Genomic DNA, 21,459 nt, shown 5'->3' with positions numbered 1-21,459 from the left:
GGTTGTTACACATGTGATCATAGCGGTCCTTTCAAAAGTTTGTGTGCCACTGTTGCATTGTATTTCAAAAATTTTCATATTGTATGAAATTGTTGGCCTTTCAGAAAATTGTTAACCTTTATCCTTTTGACAGTTAAGACTTGAATAGGACTTTACAGATGTTGATCATTTGAGACTGCCACTGAAGTATGCTAGGCAGATCTGATATGGTCCAGTTAATTAGCATTCTCTTAGACATCCAAATTGCTCATTTTAGAGAGCCCTTCGTACCTTTAGGCACTGGAAACGTTAAAATTTGTCAGACAAAATATCAGGATGCGTCGTTTCACTTGACAAGACCATATATGAGGGATAAATGTTATCAAACTTTGTTAAAATGAGAGGACAAAACCGGAACAAAGATTATACATAAAGGGTCAAAATTGGGGAAAAAATGTGTCTTAAAAATTAATGTAATGGGGTCAGGGGAAAAGATGGAGTTTGAAAGAGGACCAGATCAGGCCCACAGCTCTAGAGAAATAGTTCTGAAAAAAAATGGCCCTCTGCATTTCTGTGGGAGGATTTTAGCACTTGCAGCAGTAACCACCGATACATAGTAATTAGGGAATTTTTCCTTTCAAACTTCCCCTCTAGTCATCTCTCCTCTGACAGATAACGCACGTAACGCAGATTGGAAATTGTTTCATGAGTCAAGAACCACATTCTTTTCCCACACACGCACCTGTCCTGCTAGGCTATTCTTTGATTCTGATGTTTACATTTTCATTCCAATACAATAGATGTTGGAAAGGAATTTATATGAGATTCAAGAACATCTGGGGCAAAGTGATTCTATTGGAGGAAAAACCAGTGGAGACAGCAAACTGTTTTATTTTTGTCATGGTTCAAATTAATTGTTTGACCTTAATGGAATTTTAATTTGTACATTACTTTATTTAGGCAAAAACAAAAGGATTTCACACTACTATTGATATTGGAGTTAAATATGCAGAGAAGCAAAAACGACAGTTTGATGACGAGAAACTCAAGGCTGGACAAAGTGTTATTGGACTGCAGGTAATACTTGCCCTTTAGGTAGAAATTTGATTTAAAACTCTGTTCTAAAACTAGTAACCTAGAAATTATGTGGGGATACAGAACTAAGGGCCCGATGCAAAAAGGCAACCTCCAGCTGCAACCTCCTCTTGGAGTCGCAGGTTTCCACCACCAACCTCGCTCCGCCCAGAACCCCCAGGCCCAGTGTTCTTAGCCTCACCAGTCCTGCCTTCAAAAGCCCCAGCCAGATCCCCAGTTGAAGCAAGGAATGAGCTTTCGACTGTCTCCAGGAGAGCATAGCTGCACTCAAAGTAACCGTCCTGGATGGCTTACCAGTAGGGGGGGCTGAATTTTTATCAACACAGGTGGCCCCTTGAAACCCCCAGTTGTTGGGTCCTTCAAATAGTCCATCTTGGTTACGCCCTGCATTGGCATCAAAGACCACCAAATTGCCCACAGAGAGGTTAGTACATCAGTTCTCAGCACAAGCAGGTACTTCTTTTTTTTTTAACGATATTTTTATTGAAAATTTTTGAATACAAAACAAATCATAGCCATAACACATCATATAGCTTTCCAATGCTTAACTGAACATTGTTTTAGTCGCTCAAACATAAATCCCCATCCCACCCTCCCTCCCTCAGGCACTACGGGGAAGATAGCAGCTCTTCCCTCAGAAGCTCATATGGTTGCCAGATTTTTAGAAACAATGCAACCTGCCCCCTTCTCATAGCTGTTAATTTTGACATCTGATAGATGAAATCCACCTTTTGAGTTATCAACTGTAATGATGGTGTGTTTTTCTGTTTCCAGGCCCGAGCTATTTCAATTTTTGCTGCTACAAAGTATTGCACAGCCAATTTATGCAAGTGGGCCTTCACTCCCGGGGGTCTAAGATGTAGCAGGCAATATTCCACTCGCCCTGGATATTGCACTTTAAGGATTGTATAAACCATGTGTAACACCCGTGCCCAGTACTCCCTCACCTTTGGACAATCCCACCATATATGCATAAATGTCCCTTGTGACCCACACTCTCGCCAACAGTCTGCTGACAGGCTCGGGTATATCCGTTTAAGCCTTACCGGCGTGTAGTACCACCAGTAAAAAATTTTATACCCATTTTCGATTAGTGGTTGTGCGATTGAAGGTTTCAACAAAGATCTAAAGATATACATCCAGTCACCCGAGGGGAAGGTCCTATTCAGCTCCTGCTCCCATCTATGGACATAGTAATCCTGCGGGGTCACCAGCAAGAGCAGTGCCCTGTATATTCTAGTTACGCTTCCTTTCCCCCCTCCCTCTCTAATTGCTCTCTCTAATCCTGTTTCCACCAGATCCAGTTCCTCCCCTGCGCGCCGGCGTAGGAAATTCCTTAAACAGTGGTAGAACACCAGGTCGCGCTCCTCTAGGCCATATTCTTCTTGCAGCTCAGCAAACCCCTTTATCGATCCCTGTTCCCACACCTGCCCCAGTCTATACAGCCCTTTGCGTGCCCAATCTTGGTAGACCTTCTCAGACTCTCCCAGTGGGAACCCCGGAGCTCTACTGATAGCCATTTGTAAGAAGTACTTTCTATCCGGGAATACCCTCCTTCTAACCTGTAACCAGGTTGTCAATAAGTGATTTATGCCCACCGGGACTCTGCGGATTACCGTTCTTATCTCATTCTCCGGGGACCAGAGGATATTTCCCAGATATCGTGTAGCTAGCCAAGTTCTCTCCCAATGTAACCACTTTTTGTTGTTTTCCGGGTACCAATTGGCCAAAACCCGCAACTGTGCTGCTTGATAATAGAGGAGGAAATTTGGGACTCCCATACCTCCCCTGGACGGTGTTTGAAACATCATCGATCTGCGCACCCTCGGTGGTCTCTTCCGCCATATGTATGCAAACACTTTCCTATTCAGCTGTTGGAAAAAGGAGCTCGGGATCGGTATTGGGAGAGCCAAAAATAGATATAATAACTTGGGCAATAACATCATTTTTATGGCATGCACTCTCCCCATCCATGACAGTGTCATGCCTTCCCATCTGTCTAATTCTTCAAACAGTTCCTTCAGCTTTCTGGGGTAGTTCCCCTGGAACATGGTCTCTAACCTATCAGTTACCTGAATGCCTAAATACTGAATAGATTTCTCGGCCCACTTAAAAGGGTACATCCTCTGTAACATCTGGGCCTCCTGTGCTGGTGTTGTAAGGTTAAGTATTTCTGATTTATTGATATTAATTTTAAAACCAGACAATTGCCCATACTGTGTCATGGCCTCTATTACTCGCTTTAAAGACTGTCGCGGATGCGCTAAGGTCAACAGAATATCATCTGCAAAGAGCATAATTTTATGCTCTCGCTTACCCCTTATCACCCCTTTTATTTCCCCGTGCTCACGGATTCTCTTGGCCAATGGTTCGATTGAGAGTGCAAATAATAATGGAGAGATCGCACATCCCTGCCTGGTGCCCCTACCCAAGTCCAAAGGTTTAGAAAGTGAACCATTAATTTTGATCATTGCCATTGGCTTGGTATATAGAAGTCGGAGCCACTTCAAAAACTTGCCTCCTACCCCAATCTGCTTTAGTACTGCGAACAAAAAGGGCCATTCCACTCGGTCAAACGCCTTCTCGGCGTCCACCGAGAGCAGAAGTACCGGTACTTCCTCGTCCCTAACTTGTTGAATAATGTGTAGTAGGCAGCGGGTGTTGTCGAAAGTCTGACGTCCGGCGATAAAGCCCGCCTGGTCCTCATGAACCAAGGAGGGCATCAATCCCTGCAGCCTCTTGGCCAAAATTTTGGTGAAAATCTTATAATCTGTATTTAGTAATGATATCGGTCGGTACGATCCACACTGCACTGGATCTTTCCCCGGCTTTAATATCACGATTATCTCTGCCATTCTCCAGGAGTTCGGAAGTTCCTGAGCTTCATCAAAAGAGGCAATTACCCTTAGCAATAGGGGCGCTATCCACTTGGAGAATAATTTATAGAACCGAATGGGGAATCCGTCTGGTCCCGGGGCTTTATTATTAGGGAGGTCGGCGATTGCCTTCTCTACATCCTCCAAGGTCACAGGATTCGATAGCTCCTCCAGCTCCCCCCTAGACACCCCTGGGAATGCCATCCCCTGCAGATAGTGGGCTACTTCCTCTGGTTCTGCCACCCGTTCCGACTGATACAGTCGTGTATAAAATTCCCAGAACACTTCCTTTATTTTCTCTGTTTGGGTATATTGTTCTCCCGTCTCATTCTTTATGCTCGAGATGGCGTTACGTTGGGCCTGCTTTTTAAGTTTTAGCGCGAGCAACCTACTGGCTCTATTCCCAAATTCAAAGTGTTCTTGTTGTGTTTGTTGTAGTTGCATCGCGATCTCTGCCATTTGTAAGTCATTTATTTGGGCTCTAAGATTATGTAACTCTCCTGCCTTCATACTATCATTCGGGTCTGCTTTATGCGATCTCTCCATTTCTGCCAACTCCCCCCTAAGGGAGGTTTCCCGCTCTACCCTCGTCCTGTCCAGATGTGCCTTAAGGGCTATTAATTGTCCCCGTAAAACTGCTTTAAATCCCTCCCATAGGTTCACCGGATGTACCTCACCCGTATCATTGAACTGGAGATACTCCCCAATATATTTTTCGATTGCAGATACATTCTGTGGATCCAAGAGAATCGCCTCATTCAAGCGCCATTGCCTCCGCTGTTTACCCCCTTCACTTATCTTCATAGTCAGCACCACAGGGGAGTGGTCAGACCAGGTTCTAGGCTCAATAACCACCTCCATCATTTTTTCCCGTAACAGACCATCTCCCAGCCAATAATCTATCCTAGAGTATGTGTTGTACTTATGGGAGAAGTAAGTGTAGTTCCTTTCTGACCCGTGGGATTCTCTCCAGAGGTCTATCAGCCCCCACCGTGCCATCCATCCCTTCAGCGCTGCTCGCTCTCTTTTTGCGTACGTTACTGTTCCCCCCGAATTATCCACCAAGGGGTCTATTGTTAGATTTAAATCCCCACCCACAAGCAGATGGCCCTTGGCAGTTCTCAGCAAAAGCCTCTCTAGCTCCTCCAGGAATGTACCCTGTCCCTCATTGGGTGCATATGCACATACCATAGTATAGTACGTGTTGTACAGGGATACCACCACTATTACGTATCTGCCCGCTTTATCCTTTAGTACTTTATGGACCTCCCAGGGAAGAGAGCTCGAGAAGGCTATAAGCACCCCCTTTGTTTTCTTGTTATCTAAGCTGGATGCTCCATGCATTATGGGGTATCGTCTATGACGCATCAAATGTTCATGATTACGCTTTAGGTGAGTTTCTTGAATAAACAGCACATCTGCTTTTAAGCGTATGACTTCCCTGAAGACCTGTCTACGTTTCTGGGGGGTGTTAAGACCTCTCACATTAAGTGTTATACATGTGCATACAGTCATAGCTATCTGTTACTGTCTCGCTAGTCAAATCCCCCCCCAGTGCCCTTTCCCTTCCCATCCCTCCCTCCCCCCCCCTCCCTACCTTCCCCCTCCTCCAATCATGACATACCCTGTTACCCATACATGGCATGTCCATATAGAGGAAGTCACGTCTATCCTTCAGCAACTTGCTAACAGTCTTAACATAACGCCACACAACTTCAAGTCCTGCATGCAGATCATACTCAGCACAAAATTGCGATTGCTTCTCCCAGCAACTCAATCCAGTCTCATCCCTTGTCTGCAGACTGTGTCAGTTTCTTCTCCGAAATTTGTCTGCGCAGTCTTCCCTTGCCCTGCGTAACTCTCTGCCATTTCGGCCTGACTTTCCTTGGGCGCTCTGCTACCTGGGAGCGCTCGCACTCTGCAACTGGTATTTCCTGCGCCAGATATGCTTGGGCCTCTTCCAGCGACACCACTCTGCATTGCTTACCGTCCTTGTAGAACAGCAGGGCAAAAGGATGCTGCCATTTATATCGGATCCCTTCGTCCCTAAGTTGGGCAGTCAGCGGTCTCAGTTCGCTCCGCCTTTTGAGCGTGGTGGATGACAGATCCTGATATAACTCTATAGGATAACTGTCCCACTCCACTGGCTCTGCTGCTCTCGCTTTCTTCATTATTTCTTCTTTAATTTTATAGTCCTTGAAGCAGGCCACTATGTCCTTAGGTGCATTCTTATTCCGTCCACCCAGCGTTCTGTGTGCCCTCTCAATTATGATATCAGCTGGGTCTCTTGAGTTCTCCAGCGTCGATAATAGCTGAGCCGCTATACGCTGGACTACCTGCTCACAGTTCATATACTCAGGGAGTTCCGGGACGCCGCGAATCCGGATATTGGAGCGCCTACTTCTGTTCTCGAGGTCCTCTACCTTGTCCAGTAGGAATTGGGTATCCTCACTCTGACCTTGTGCCCGCTGCTCCAGCGCCTGGACTGCCTCCGCGTTCTCCTCTAGGCCCGACTCCACCTCCGCTACTCGGTTGCCCAGCTCCACCATCTCTCCTCTAAGTTCCGCCCCTAGGGCTGCTATATCGTGACGCACCTCTTTTAAATCTTTTAAGTCCGTTCGTATCTCCTGGAACCACGTGCAGAGTTTTGCCCAAACTTCCTGCTGAGGTATGTTCTCCATGTCGCCACTCATTAATTCTGCTACTTCTGGGCTCTCTTGTTGCGTTCCAGCCAGGCGCGTGCTCTCACCAGCTTGCAGGAGGCCCGATTTCGGCTCCTTACGTTTGAAGCCGTAGGCTTGCAAATCGGCCGATTTGGCCGCCCCCGACGCCATCCGGGCTTTCACCTCGTTTTCCCCCCTCGTTTTCTTATATTTTCGCTGGGGAGTGGGTCGTTAGTGCCGCTCGTTTGCTAATGCCTCGATAAGTTGCTGAGGAGCTCCCGTTTCAAGCAGCCATTCGTGCTCACAAGCAGGTACTTCTAGAGGAGATCTCTCTGCCCTTCTACAGGCCAATGCAGTCGAACTTGTGCCACCAGGGCAAAAATGGAAGGGATTGACACCCAGTATTGGCTCAGTGTGCCTGGTTTTGATAGGCCTCAGTTGTCTCACAATTCCATGGTGGCGGAATCCGCTCAAAAGAGGCAGGAGTTCCAGACCATGCCTTGGCACCCCCAGGCAGAGAAGCTAGAACTCTGGATTCTTTTGGGAGAAAGATGTACCAGGCTTCAATGCTCGTTTCTTGTATACAATCTTACCAGCTCTTCATGAGCATGTACTTGTGAGACTCGGTGCTCCAGCTGCTGGACTTTGTTGATGCACTCCCTCCTGAGCAGGCTGAGCCTTTTCACCAGTTGGTCAAGCAGTAGAAGGCCAGGGGCACTTATATCATGGATGCCACATCAAAAGTGTTGTATGTTCAGTATAGCAATTCGCAGTCTCTCATGGCTGTGTGTTTCTGACTGTTTAGCAGAGGTTTGCGGATGCCCCTTGCCGAGGGATAACCTTTTTGGGGAGAAGGGTTGACAAGGTCACTGACCAAATCAAAAATCACTGATACAATCTCTTCTCTCTCCCGCCGGGCGCTTTCTGCATCAACCACCTCAGCTAGGAGGACTTTGGCAAGCCAAGGAGGACTTCTATTACTGTCCTAGGTGTAGGTACAACTCTTGTACCTACACTCTTCGGCTCGCCAGCCTACTTAGGCTTAACTCCAGCAAGAGGCTGTCCTCAGAGAATACCTGCTACAGATAAGTATCTTTGCTTTATCAGAGACCTCACCAGTATTAGCTGGTGGTGCTGTCTGGAAAGATCCAGTATTTTCTCTACCTCTGCAGATGGTAGGTCATGCTGTGTGCTGGTCCCTGGTCTAGCTCTGCTGGCTGTGGCTGCACAGCGTGGTTGAGCCTAATAGCTGCTCCTGTGTTACCTAGTTGAACGTGGAGCTCAGCTCCGCATCCCGCAGTCACGCTTTGTATGATCCCCATCCCCACCCCTCCTTACCCACTCACCCTGTTTGGGTGTTAACCCCAGGCTCCCCTGCATCTGCCTGGCACTTAAAAAAAAGAGCACAAGGAGTTGTGTAACAAGAATTAATTTATCTTGGGGGAAGTTGCTCAAAGCATGTGCTGTATTTCTAAGCCTTTAAGAGCATGTGCTCCGACCATGTGGTCTCACACAAAAGCTGTGCACGTCTAACCTTAAAAAAAAGAATTTATTTCTACTACAGGTACTGTAAGAATTAGAATATATTGCTCCAGAGCACTTGCCAATATTTATAATTTCTCCACCAATTATCTATTAAGATGATGATAATCGCAATTGCAAGAATAAAAGGAATTAAGTATATTTATTGGATTGCATTAACCTGCATTACCAGGTTTAAGAACATATGTGAAAAACAGAATGTAGATTTAGCTTCAAAAGGAGTTACTTTAAAATACAATTGCAGCGATTAATGTTGCAGCGAGAGATAAGTCTTACAGAGAATCTGAGCTTAAAGTAGGTAGGTTTTTAAATCAGAAGTTCCATATCATCATGCTGATCAATCCATAGACTGGTGGGTTGTGTCCATCTACCAGCAGGTGGAGATAGAGAGCAATCCTTTTGCCTCCCTATATGTGGTCATGTGCTGCCGGAAACTCCTCAGTATGTTCTCTATCTCAGCAGGTGGTGGTCACACACAGCAGCAGCTCTGGCTAGGCCTCCAAGCCTAATTTTTAGGTTTTGTTGAGTGCCTGGGGTTGAGGGCTCTTCTTGAGCAAGTGCAAACCTGGTGGTGCCAGGTCCCTCCTTTTCTCCCCCCTCCCGCTGGCTCCGTTTAAAAAAAAAAAAAAATTTTTGGACGTCCTTAAGGGCGTTTATTTCGACGTTTATTTAAACGTTTATTGCAGCTACTCACTGGGACACCAGGTCGTTACAGCTCGGAGCGGAAAGCAGGTAATTTTACCTTTTTGTAGCGGGCAGGGGGTTCCCCGATTGATCTCCACGTGGCTGATGGCGTCGGAGGGCGAGGGCGCAAAGAATCGCTCCCCGGACCGCGTGTGCGCGTCTAGCGGGGATGCGGGGGTTTTAAAATCTGATTCGCCCTTGTTGGGTGTCAGTTTGGAGGCCGGTCAGTGTCCCGGTTCTTCCTCCGGTGCGGCGGTTTTTCCCGCCATAAACGCCCATCCCCCGCTGCTCGCCTCCGCCATCTTGGCCAGCCACTCTGCTCGGACGGCTTCTTCTTGGGCCGCCCTTGAGCTGGGAGACGTTCATGCCATGGCCGCCCTTGATTTGGGCGACGGCAAAAAAGCAGCTAAAGTTAAGCGCCGTTCTTCCCGCGCGGCTCCTTTGCGGAGTGTCGCGCCGGACGCCATCTTGGATGCGCAGCATGTTGCTCCCCCGCTTTTGCGAGCGCCGGTTGAGGGTGCGTCTAGGGCTGTGGCCCAGGCTGCTGAAATTCACAGTCTGGGGGGTTTCTCCCCCGAGTTTATTTTGCTGCTGCATCAGGCCTTCCTTATGCAAAACGCTGCCCCTTCTCCCTTGTCCGATAACGGGGTTGAGGCCCCCGGAAGTAAACGCCCTCGGGTGGATTCCCAGACCTTAGAGGACGCTGTTTCCTCTGATGTAGATGAGGGCAGCGTATCTGAGTTCTCCCAACGGTCCTTTGGGGATTCCTTGGAGGAGACGGATTCCCGCTCGGATGGAGCGGATGACCCCTCTGCAGCGCGGATCTTTCGCTCAGAGGATTTGCCCAACCTGTTACTGCAGGCCATGAGCATTTTGAAGATTTCCTCGCCAGAGGACGTCTCTCCCTCAGCCCCTGTTGGCTCTGCCATTATGCTGGGGATGAAGCGCCCGCCTAGAACCTTCCACGTGCATGATGCCATGCACACCTTAATTTCGGCTCAATGGGATGTCCCGGAAGCGAGCCAAAGTGGCTAGGGCTATGTCCCGCCTCTATCCTTTGCCTGAAAGTGAACGTGAGGCCTTTATTTGGCCTACCGTGGATTCTTTAATCACTGCGGTGACTAAGAAAACGGCGTTGCCGGTGGAAGGTGGCACGGCACTAAAGGACGCCCAAGACAGAAGATTGGAAGCGGCTTTAAGGTCGTCCTTCGAGGCGGCTGCCTTAAGTTTGCAGGCCTCAGTTTGCGGCTCCTATGTGGCCAGGGCGTGCCTGACGATGGTGCAGCGGGCTTCCCCCTCGGATCCTTCCTTGAGGGCTGACTGGCTGGCCCTGGAATCGGGCTTTGCTTATTTGGCAGACTTACTGTATGATGTCTTGAGAGCCTCGGCTAAAGGCATGGCTCAGACAGTCTCTGCGCGGCGCTGGCTTTGGCTGAAACATTGGTCTGCGGACCACGCCTCTAAGTCCCGCCTGGCTAAGTTGCCTTTTAAAGGCAAGCTGCTCTTTGGGGTCGAGCTGGACAAAATCGTGACCGATCTCGGCACGTCTAAGGGCAAGAGGTTACCAGAGGTCAGGGCTCGGGCCAGTGCTCGCCCCGGTATCTCCAGAGGACGGTTTCAGGAAGCCAGTCGGTACCGCCCGGGCAAGTCGGGCTCCTCTGCCCCCTCTTCCTTCAAAAGGAACTTCTCCCCCAAGCAGCATTCCTTTCGCAGAGACCGCCGTCCCGGAGGTATGCCCTCCGGTCCTCCCCCAGGGTCTCGTACCCAATGACGGGGTCCTGGTCCATGGCCCAGTGCAGATTGGAGGACGCCTGTCCTCGTTTCTGGGCGAGTGGACCAGAGTAACTTCAGACGCTTGGGTGCTGGAAGTCATCAGAGACGACTACAAGTTAGAGTTCTGCCGACCCTTAAGAGACGGGTTTGTACTCTCTCCCTGCAAGTCTCTGGTCAAAGCTGTGGCAGTGCAGCAGACCTTGGACAACCTGATACGCCTGGGTGCGGTCGTTCCGGTGCCAGAAAATCAGATTGGCAAGGGACGTTACTCCATTTACTTTGTGGTACCAAAGAAAGGAGGTTCTGTCCGGCCTATCCTCGACCTCAAAGGGGTCAATCGGGCCTTGAAAGTGCGGCACTTTCGCATGGAGACTCTCCGCTCTGTTATAGCGGCAGTGAAGGCAGGAGAGTTCTTGGCTTCCTTGGACATCAAGGAAGCGTACCTGCATATTCCCATCTGGCCTCCTCATCAACGCTTTCTGCGTTTTGCAGTCCTGGGACGACACTTCCAGTTCAGAGCCCTCCCTTTCGGGTTGGCTACTGCTCCGCGGACCTTCTCCAAAGTAATGGTGGTCATCGCGGCCTTCCTGCGAAAGGAAGGAGTACAAGTCCATCCTTATCTGGACGACTGGTTGATCCGAGCCCCCTCTTATGCAGAGTGCGGCAAAGCAGTGGACCGGGTGGTTGCTCTTTTGAGCTCCCTGGGGTGGATCATCAACTGGGAGAAGAGCCAGCTGCGCCCGACTCAGTCCCTGGAGTATCTGGGAGTTCGATTCGACACCCAAGTGGGCAGAGTGTTCCTGCCAGACAATTGGATTGTCAAACTTCAGGCTCAGGTGGACCAGTTCCTAGGAGCCTCTCTTCTTCGGGCTTGGGACTATGTGCAGCTGTTGGGCTCTATGACGGCCACGATGGAAGTAGTGCCCTGGGCCAGGGCTCATATGAGACCACTACAACTCTCTCTGCTGCAGCGCTGGACTCCGATGTCGGAGGATTATGCTGTGCGCCTTCCCTTGGACCCAGCAGTGCGCAAGGCGCTGAGCTGGTGGATGCAGACAGACAAGTTGTCTGCAGGAATGCCTCTGGTGACCCCGGAGTGGATTGTCGTCACGACGGACGCCTCTTTGTCAGGCTGGGGAGCCCACTGCTTGGGAAGGACAGCGCAGGGGCTCTGGTCTCCTGCAGAGGCAAAGTGGTCTATCAACCTCCTGGAACTCAGAGCCATTCGGTTGGCGCTTTTGGAGTTCATCCCGGTACTGGCGTTGAAGCCAGTACGGGTCCTGTCGGACAATGCCACGGCTGTGGCCTATGTCAACCCCCAGGGAGGTACCAAGAGTGCCCCTCTAGCCAAGGAGGCCATGAATCCATGCCAGTGGGTGGAAGCGAACCTGGAACAGCTGTCAGCGGCCCACATTGCCGGAGTCATGAATGTCAAGGCGGACTTTCTCAGTCGCCATACCTTGGAGCCCGGAGAGTGGCAGCTATCTGCTCGGGCGTTCTTGGACATCACGAAGCGCTGGGGCCAGCCGAGCCTAGATCTGATGGCGTCATCGGCCAATTGCCAAGTGCCGCGCTTTTTCAGCAGAGGACGGGACCCTCGATCCCTGGGAGTAGATGCTCTTCTCCAACAGTGGCCGACACAAGAGCTTCTCTATGTGTTCCCGCCCTGGCCCATGTTGGGCAGGGTGCTAGACCGGGTGGCAAAGCATCCGGGCCGGATAATCCTGGTGGGTCCGGACTGGCCCAGACGTCCCTGGTATGCGGACTTGATCAGGCTTTCAGTCGACGATCCTCTGCGGCTGCCAGTGGAGCAGGGCCTGTTACATCAGGGTCCCGTGGTGATGGAGGATCCCTCCCCCTTTGGTCTTACGGCCTGGCTATTGAGCGGCAGCGTCTGAGAAAGAAGGGCTTCTCAGACAAGGTCATCGCCACTATGCTGAGAGCGAGGAAGCGCTCTACTTCTACTGCTTACGCCAGGGTTTGGCGTACCTTTGCAGCGTGGTGTGAAGCAGGCTCACTTTCTCCCTTCACTGCTCCAATTTCTTCAGTGTTGGCGTTCCTGCAAGAAGGTCTGGAGAAAGGCCTGTCGCTCAGTTCCCTTAAAGTCCAGGTAGCGGCTCTGGCTTGCTTCAGGGGCCGCCTGAAGGGTGCTTCCCTGGCTTCGCAGCCAGATGTGGTGCGCTTTCTCAAGGGAGTTAATCACCTGCGCCCTCCTCTGCACTCAGTGGTGCCTGCGTGGAATCTCAACCTGGTGCTAAGAGCCTTGCAGAAGCCGCCTTTTGAACCCTTGTCTAGGGCATCTCTGAAAGACCTGACGTTGAAAGCAGTCTTTTTGGTGGCTATCACTTCAGCCAGAAGAGTTTCCGAGCTCCAGGCACTCTCATGTCGAGAGCCTTTTCTGCAGTTCACTGAGGCAGGAGTGACTATTCGCACAGTGCCTTCCTTCCTGCCCAAGATTGTTTCTCGCTTCCATGTGAATCAGCAGCTCTGTCTCCCTTCCTTTCGTAGGGAGGACTACCCAGAGGAATACTCTGCTCTCAAATATCTGGATGTGAGACGAGTCATCATCAGATACTTGGAAGTGACCAATGATTTCCGGAAATTGGATCATCTGTTTGTCCTGTTTGCAGGTCCTCGTAAGGGTCTGCAGGCTTCTAAGCCTACAGTGGCAAGATGGGTCAAGGAAGCCATTGCAGCGGCTTATGTGGCCGCTGGGAAGGTGCCGCCTATCCAGTTGAAGGCTCACTCCACTAGAGCTCAGGCGGCCTCAATGGCAGAGGCCGGGTCCGTCTCCTTGGAAGAGATTTGCAAGGCGGCAACTTGGGCATCGGCCCATACCTTCTCCAGGCATTACCGCTTGGCTGTGGCTGCTCGGGCGGAGGCCCGGTTTGGAGCTTCAGTGTTGCGGTCAGGGATTTCAATGTCCTGCCCTGGGTGAGTACTGCTTCGGTACATCCCACCAGTCTATGGATTGATCAGCATGATGATATGGAAGGTAAAATTATGTATCATACCTGATAATTTTCTTTCCATTAATCATAGCTGATCAATCCATAGCCCCTCCCAGATATCTGTATTGTTTATATTCTGGTTGCATTTCAGGTTCAAGTTTAGTCTTCATTTCCTGTTCAGGAGGACTTCGTGTTCAAGTTTTTCAATGGATTGTTCAAGAGTTGAGACGAATTTGTGTTACAGTGAGCTGCTGCATTCCTCTCCCCTCCGTTTTACGGAGCTGGATTGAGACTTAAATTTTGCCGGCGCTCCCTCCCGCTTCGTGCGGCAGTAGGGCAGCTTTGTACCCCTCCCGCTTCGGCGGTGTTAGGGTCAGTCAGCTCCTCCCGCGGTTGCAGGATAAGCCAGATCCCCCCCCACATCGGCGGGTGTGGTGTCCCTCCCCCGCTCCGCGGGGATGAGCTGGACGGATTCCCCTCCCCCACTTGTGTGGGGATGAGCTGGGTTAATTCCCCTCCCCCGTTTCGGCGGTGGTGAGCTGGGCAGAGTGTCCCTTTGTGGGTGTAATTCTCTAAGTGCTGAGTCCTGCGGATGGAGCTTGGATATCGACATACTGAGGAGTTTCCGGCAGCACATGACCACATATAGGGAGGCAAAAGGATTGCTCTCTATCTCCACCTGCTGGTAGATGGACACAACCCACCAGTCTATGGATTGATCAGCTATGATTAATGGAAAGAAAATTATCAGGTATGATACATAATTTTACCTTATAACTTACAGAAAAGTCTTTGTTGTAGAGCATGCTGTGGTCCAGTGAAGAGCCATGAGGCAGAGGCAGGTCCTCACAGCAGGCAGGTGGGCTGCAGGTCCCCAGAGCAGCAGATTTCCAAGAGCAGATTCCCAAGAAGCTAGAGCTGGGCTTTTCCAGGCTTTTTATACAGTCTGTTTGCAGGGAAAAATGAGTGCATGTCCTGTGTGCATTTGCTTCCTGGTTTGCACTTGACCCTGGGTAGTTGCAAAGCATTGTGGTATCTTGGTCTCATGTCTTATGACATCACAAGACTTCCTGTCTGGATTTTGCTGACAAATGGTCTTTTGAAGCACAAGGCTTCCTGTCTCAATCTCTGTAGCAGATACACATTATACTCAACTTTTGTCAATAGGTGTGTGGATTCCCACCTTCACAGGTTTTCTGTCTTGTATCTATTGGTTACCTTTGATCCTTTGTTCTGTTGACCAGCCAGGCTTTTGATCAGAGGAAGAAAGTTAAACCTTTGAAGCAGCCTCTTACTTGTTTGTCCTTTTGTTAAGTAGTAGAGGTGTTAATGGCTTTTAGGTGAACACCTAGCCAAGCTTTTGCTTATCAAAGGTTTCCCAAGGAAAAGGGAGGGGGGGGGGGGAGATGGGCTTGAAATGAAAGTCAGTTTTTAAAGCTGTACAGATATATTGATATATATCTTTATCTGATCCAACACAATCAATAATCCTGATAATTTAAACTGATACCATTACAGTTGGAGACACTGGAGTTGGCTCGAGCAGCAGGGCAGGCCTACACATCCAGCCACATGGCTAGGCATGCCTGCTGGAAGACACTGTGGTGTCCTCTAGACCTAGTAGATTAGCACATCTGCCAACTCTGTCTGCCTGTCTTGTGGCATGTCATTTCCAACTTCAGAAACGGCTCGGGGGTGGGGGTGAGGTCACTGGAATTTCTGCTTTATATCCCTGCTATGAAACTTCTGAACCTGTGGTCCCATTGTTTTCAGTAGGGAATGGCTGCCATCTTGCCTCAACTTGGTTTTCTTTCCTGCTGCTATTTCTCAGTAGTAGGATTTCTTTCATCCCCCATTGGAACTCAAGAGGGATTGGGGGGCCTTTTCCCTCCCACCTTCCCTGGGTCCACTTGGGGAGGGAGGGGTCCCAATGGGACCCATGGAGGTTTGCCTCTAGAGCTTGGACCCAAATGGTTAGTCAAGCCCTGCAGGAGGAGGCTAGTTTCTTGGGCCCTGGACGTCCCCTCTCGGGGCCTCCTTCTGGGGTTAAGCACCACAGAGGAGATTGGTTGGGTTGGGGGTCATGGAGGTCAGCTTCAGGATGTCCAGGAGGACCTGGATATCTTCTCTGACACTCAGACGGACTTGGATTTAGAGGACCCTCCACAGGAGGAAGAGGAGTGGTCCCATGTGAGTTGGGTCTTCTGTTTTGAGGAGCTCTCATGTTATTGATGAGGTTATGGAGACTCTGCGGATGCTCAAATCTCCTGTTGCAGACCCTTCTGAGGGGAACTAGCTCTTGGGGGACCTTGCTTGGCCCCAGAAGCATTTTCCGCTTCATAATGCACTCACTCGAATGATGCTAGTGGAATGGGCATCCCCCTTGGTGCAGGTGGGGGGGAGCAAGTTTTCCCTCTTCCACCACATTGGGTTCTAGAGGTGGTTGAGAAGGGATACTGTGGAGCTTGTCCACTTTTCCCAATGTCTTCATGGCTTCCCTATGTGGCTCAAAGTAAAAGTGACAGGCTGCCGCCCTTACTCTCCAGCATCTCCTGGAGCTAGGTGCTGTGAAGTCAGTGACTCATGAAGACCACGGCCTGGGAACCTTATTCCATTTGCTTTGTGGTCCCAAAGAAAGGCTGCTCCTTCAACTCCATTCGGAGTTAAATGCCTGTCTGCAGGTCCAGTGCTTTCACATGGAAACTCAGGTCCATAATTGCCTCAATTCGGCCAGGCGAGTTCCTGATGTCCTTGGTCCTCATGGAGGCCGAGCTGCGCATTCCCATAGCAGCCTACAATTGCTTCTGTGTTCTTCTGCACCATTTCTGGTTTAAGGCCTTGCCACAGCTCTCCTCACCTATGGTGTTTTTGGAGATTTTTTTTTTCTTTTATTATGTTTTGGAAATTTTATGTATGTTATGTAATCTCCTAAAAACTTTGGATTGAGCAGAATAAAAGTTTTTAAATAAAATAGTCCTTTCTGTTGGAGATCCTGGGCAAGTCACCTGGCTCCCTCCCAGGTCCTAAGACATTCTTTATTCACCAGTCTTGTTTTAACTGCCAAAACATAGAATGGATAAGCAGCAAGTCATTGATAGTATCAAGATCAGTAGAGTTTAATTAATGTAATTGCTTTTCACTGAAGACAGTGTTCTAAAGGTTGCCTAAACACACCTTCCTTTCTTGGAGGATTGATCTTGTGAGCTTTAACACTCCTGGATATCTGGATCTGGGGGAGACATCTTACCCATGGGACAGATCACATGACTGCTTTGCTTTGTGACCATTTGAAAAATTTTCTTTTGAAAATCAGCTTTAAAAAAAAAAAAAAAAAGCCTCAGGAATTGAATGCATGAAAAATCCATGTGACCTTCAAAAAAAAACAAACCCCAAACCAAAAACCTGAATAACTCTGAAGAATCACTTTCATATGAATACTTCAGAGACCCTTTCCCTGTAGGAAACTTAATGTAAAAGCATATAGGGTTTATATTTAGCACACTGGGTTTTCATGCCCTTTAAAGGCATGCTTGAAGTTAAAGAACTGAAGTTCTTCAGTGAGTAAACCATTTTCACACAGTCACTTGTTATCTTTTGAGAATATTTCCTTTATTTGTGTACATGTCTACCTAACTTACCTATTGATTTTTTTTCTCCCCCCCCCCCCCCCCCCGCCTCAAGATGGGAACCAACAAATGTGCCAGCCAAGCTGGAATGACTGCATATGGAACTCGGAGGCATCTTTATGATCCAAAAATGCAAACTGATAAGCCATTTGACCAGACAACCATCAGTCTACAGATGGGTACTAACAAAGGAGCCAGTCAAGTAAGTACTCCTGTGATTTTCTGCTGAGTTAATTTCTTGGTCTGTAGGAGGATTACAGTGCCTTGCAAAAGTCTTCTTGCTCTTTACTCCTACACGAATTCTACTCCTGGGGGAACTGTACACAAAATAAAGAAATTATGTGCACAGTATTTTAATTCCATATACATTTTTGGAAACTTGTGTGACAAATTCACTTGTCATAAGATTTGACTTCTCTCAGACAAGAAATTTCTTCCCCAGCATGCTCTTGTCCCCCAATATAGCTTGAACCTCTTTCTCAGTTCAGTCCCTACCTTTCTCTGCCCCTTCTCCAGGGTAGACACTTTCCATTCCCTCCCACATTTCTCCAGCCCCACCCCTCTGGTCTCTCTTTCTACCCTCCAGAGTTTGCTCACCCCTTATCTCAGTTCTAACTGTGTTCCCAAGACAACCCCCACCCCAAGCGTAGAACTCCAGAATCCTGTCTCCTCTCTCCCCCATAATCCCTGTGGCACATCCTCCAGCTTGTTCTGTCTTTGTCCCTAATTAGCAAGATGAAGTGATAAATGTCTGCATGCAGAATTTTACAGATCTTGTATTGCGCTGTTGAATATGATTCCCCCAGGAAATAACTTTTGTAGCTGTCTTTAAGTAGTTTTTCTTTTTCACTGATATAAACAATATGCACTTTCAACATGAAAAACAATTATAGAAATAAAAAGCCTATATGCTTCGATTACAATAACAGCCATGTCATTTACAATAAATTTCTACCAGCTTGGCACAGAGAGATGATGCAATCCTTTGCCCAGTCTACTTGGCAGAATAGCTCAAACTTTTTCATGGTGCTTGGGGTTTGTCTGGACTGAAGTGTTGAAGTCTTGGCTCAGAATTTCTGTTGAATACAGGTCTGAGATTTCACTGGTGACTTCACTTTTTCTTTCTTAGCCACTCCATTGTTGCTTTTGCTTCATGTGCTGAAAGGTAAATATTTTGCCTGGGTCTGTGACAGACTGACAGGGTTTTTCTTGTTTCTATAATCTGCCTGTACTTTGCATTTCCCCCCTCTTTATAAGCCTCCCAGACCTGCTGCCATTATCAGGCTTTCCTCTAGGGATGACGTTGGGGTGATGTACTGTTTTTACATCATACAGACTTCCATAGTGTCCCGTAGCTCAATCCAGAGACTTGTGGGTTATGTCCCTCTGCCAGCAGGTGGAGATAGACTACTGAGATTAAGGTGGCTGCACATGACCACATGTAGTAAACCTCTGAAGTTCTAGCAGGTGGATGTCATAACCCTGCAGCTCTGGATTGCTTAGCTCCTGGCATGGTCCTCCAAGTCCGGTAGAGCTTTTGGGGTTGAGGTGGCCCAGGCTTAGGGACTAGGTATACACCTGGTGGTGCCAGGTCCCCCTCACTTTGTGTTTTTATGATGGCGGGGTTTCAACGTGGCTCCCGGAGTGGGAACTGGGGAGCGGCATCAGGCGTTTGTTCCTACTGTTCCCGTGCAGGCCTGCTGGCCGCTGTGCCACTGGATGACGCTCTGCAGCCTGAAAGTGTGGAGTGTAGTGTTCGGGCATAGTGGTTTACTTAGCACGCCTGCAGGCATTATGCCGTTTGGTGAGATGCTGGCACTACATGAAGAGTCCAGTTTGACTGCAATACTGGTGGTTTTGAGTGCTGGCCATTCTGAAGCTGTGGCTTGGGGAGCAGGAGTAGATTCCCCACCCCCCCCCCCCAGCACCCTTTTGCTCCAGAGTTGGTACCTTTTGCAGAGTATTTGCTTTCTGATGAAGAGGTCTGAGGGACTCACAGACCCCTTCCTGTCAGAAGACTCCAGTGGGAGTCCTCGGGTCTCCGCAGCTTCCCAAGCAGCCCCGCAGTATTGGGGTTGGAGGTCCAGTGGGACCGTGAGACTGGTCTGTGGCGTCCGAAGCTTAATGACTGCAGTTTGGCAGGTAATGATTATACTGTGAGTGTATTGTTGGGGACAATGACTGTACACCCTCTTGCAGTTGAGCACTATTTCTGTCTGGATTTATCTTTTACTTGCTACCCTCATCGAGGTGGTTTATGGTTTGTGTGTACTCTCTTGCAGTTAGGTATTAAGAATATTTCTGTATTGATTTACCTTTGCTTGGTACCCTCCTCGAGGTGGTTTATGGTGTGTGTGCAACATAAAAGGAAGGGAGAAAGGGATCAGGATTAGGAAAGGTCCTACTGTGGGTTTTTCACTCTTACCCTTTTTCTCAGAGCATGGCAGTACAGATGGTGTTTAGAGTCAGGCTTAGTGCTGTTGACTCCATGTTTCTGGGAAAAATACTACTTCCTTGTCATCAAGCAGATGAAGCCATTACGTATGGGTTGTGTCCATCAACCAGCAGGGGGAGATAGAGAGCACTCAACTTTTCACAGTGCCTCATGGCCAGCTAGCTCCACTGCCTCTTCAGTATTCTCTATCTCCCCAAGCAGGGTGGCTGCAGCTTCTTCGAGCTCCATCAAAAATCTGCCTGGGGGTGGCTCCTGGCTTGCCAGTTGTTAGCCGGGGTGTTAGAGGCTATAGCAGCTTCACTTTGAAGGCACATAGGTCAGCCCTTTCCCTGCCTTACCCATGCCCCCGTGGATGTGGACATATTAGCTTGCTTTTCCCTGTCCTTTCCCACTCAGTGGATGCAGGCACATTGGTTCGCCTTTCCCTGCCTTTCCCACTTATCTGAGCCTCCGGAGTGATTTTATTTACCTCTTTTGCCTCTGCTTTCCTCACAGCGTTAAAAAAAAAAAAAAAAAAAAAAAAAAAAAAAAAAAAAAAAAAAAAAAAAAGTTGCGTCGCGCTTTAGTGCAGCGATCTTGGAAAAGAGATTTTCTTGAGATTCTTCTGCAGGACCGGAGCGGTGATACACGGTCCAGTGAGGTAAGAGTGTTTTCTGACTCCTCCAGGGTGGGCCCGCGATCGGGTCGTTTTTGGCGCGAACCGCCATTTTGAATTTTACCACCGTTTTCGGCGATGGCTGCGGAGACTGTAAAGTGCTGTTCTAAATGTGGCAAGCGCAAATCAGCAGTGGGGCTCTGTAAATCGTGCTGTACAGACGGTAGAGCCGGCCCGAGCATGGCGAGCGGCGATCTTTCGTGCTCTGAGCTGGCAGCGGACGCCATTTTGGATTTTCCACATGGCGCGGCCTCCGTTGCGACGGAGAGCCCTGAATCCGGGGGGGGGGGGGGTCCTCTGAGTGAGGCTGATAGCCCTGGGCAGGATCCGGGAGGTCAGGGAGCGGTTTTCTCCCCTGATTTTGTTTTAATGCTGCATAAGGCATTCATGCTTAAAAGAGCTCTTCCACAGGGATCTTCGGACCCTCTGCCTGCCCCCCACCCGGTGGATCCTGGCCTTTTGGAGTTGGCTTTGCCTGTTTCTTATCTTCCTGATAAACGCAGAAGGGCTAATTCCCCTTCTGAGTGTGGCGCCCTCCCCCCCCCCCCCCCCCCCCCCCCCCCCTGTTTTTGGGCTATGAGGATTCTGAGGGGTCTAGCAGAACTTCTTGGTCTGAGGAGCCAGAGTCGGGTGTAGAATTGCCACAGGATCTTGATGATCCGTCGGCGGTGAGGGTTTTCCACCGCGAGGAGCTGCCAGCGCTTTTTTCAGATGCCTTACAAGCCCTCTCGATTGAAGATCCTGGGAGTGGCACAGCCTCCTCTGTTAATCCAAGGATGGCTAGTACCAGAAAGCCTGCTCGAGCCTTTCCTTTGCATGACTCCATCCAAGAGCTTATTTCGGCTCAATGGACTGACCCCGAGGGACCTTTGAAGGTTGCCAGGGCTATGGGGCAATTATACCCTCTGAGTGAGGAACATTTGGCTCGCTTTGCAATGCCTAAAGTGGATGCCCTGGTCACGGCTGTGACAGAGAACTACCCTTCCGGTTGAAGGTGGTGTTGCCCTGAAGGATATTCAAGACCGCAGGCTTGATTCAGCTCTGAAGCGGTCCTTTGATTTGGCAGGTCTCACTGTTTGGGCGTCTGCATGCAGTTGTTATGCTGCTAGAGCCTGCCTGGCTTGGTTACAGCAGGCAGTGGAACAGCCTGGTGATGGAGC

The 21,459-nt window shown here is 49.3% G+C and overlaps 1 protein-coding gene across 2 annotated transcripts in view; it reads left to right on the top strand.

Annotated features, from left to right (window-relative positions):
- Positions 1-21,459, top strand: part of CNN3 (calponin 3) — a 77,265-nt gene that overhangs the window by 41,229 nt on the left and 14,577 nt on the right. For both annotated transcript variants that reach the window (XM_030205701.1, XM_030205702.1), the window contains exons 5-6: positions 940-1,056; positions 17,245-17,391. In XM_030205701.1, coding sequence (XP_030061561.1) covers positions 940-1,056; positions 17,245-17,391 — 264 coding nt within the window. The remainder of the gene's footprint in view (positions 1-939; positions 1,057-17,244; positions 17,392-21,459) is intronic.

Source organism: Microcaecilia unicolor, chromosome 6, assembly GCF_901765095.1.
Source record: "Microcaecilia unicolor chromosome 6, aMicUni1.1, whole genome shotgun sequence".
Taxonomy (NCBI): domain Eukaryota; kingdom Metazoa; phylum Chordata; class Amphibia; order Gymnophiona; family Siphonopidae; genus Microcaecilia; species Microcaecilia unicolor.
The sequence above is the reverse complement of the archived record's forward strand: the minus strand, read 5'-3'. Positions and strand labels throughout refer to the sequence as shown.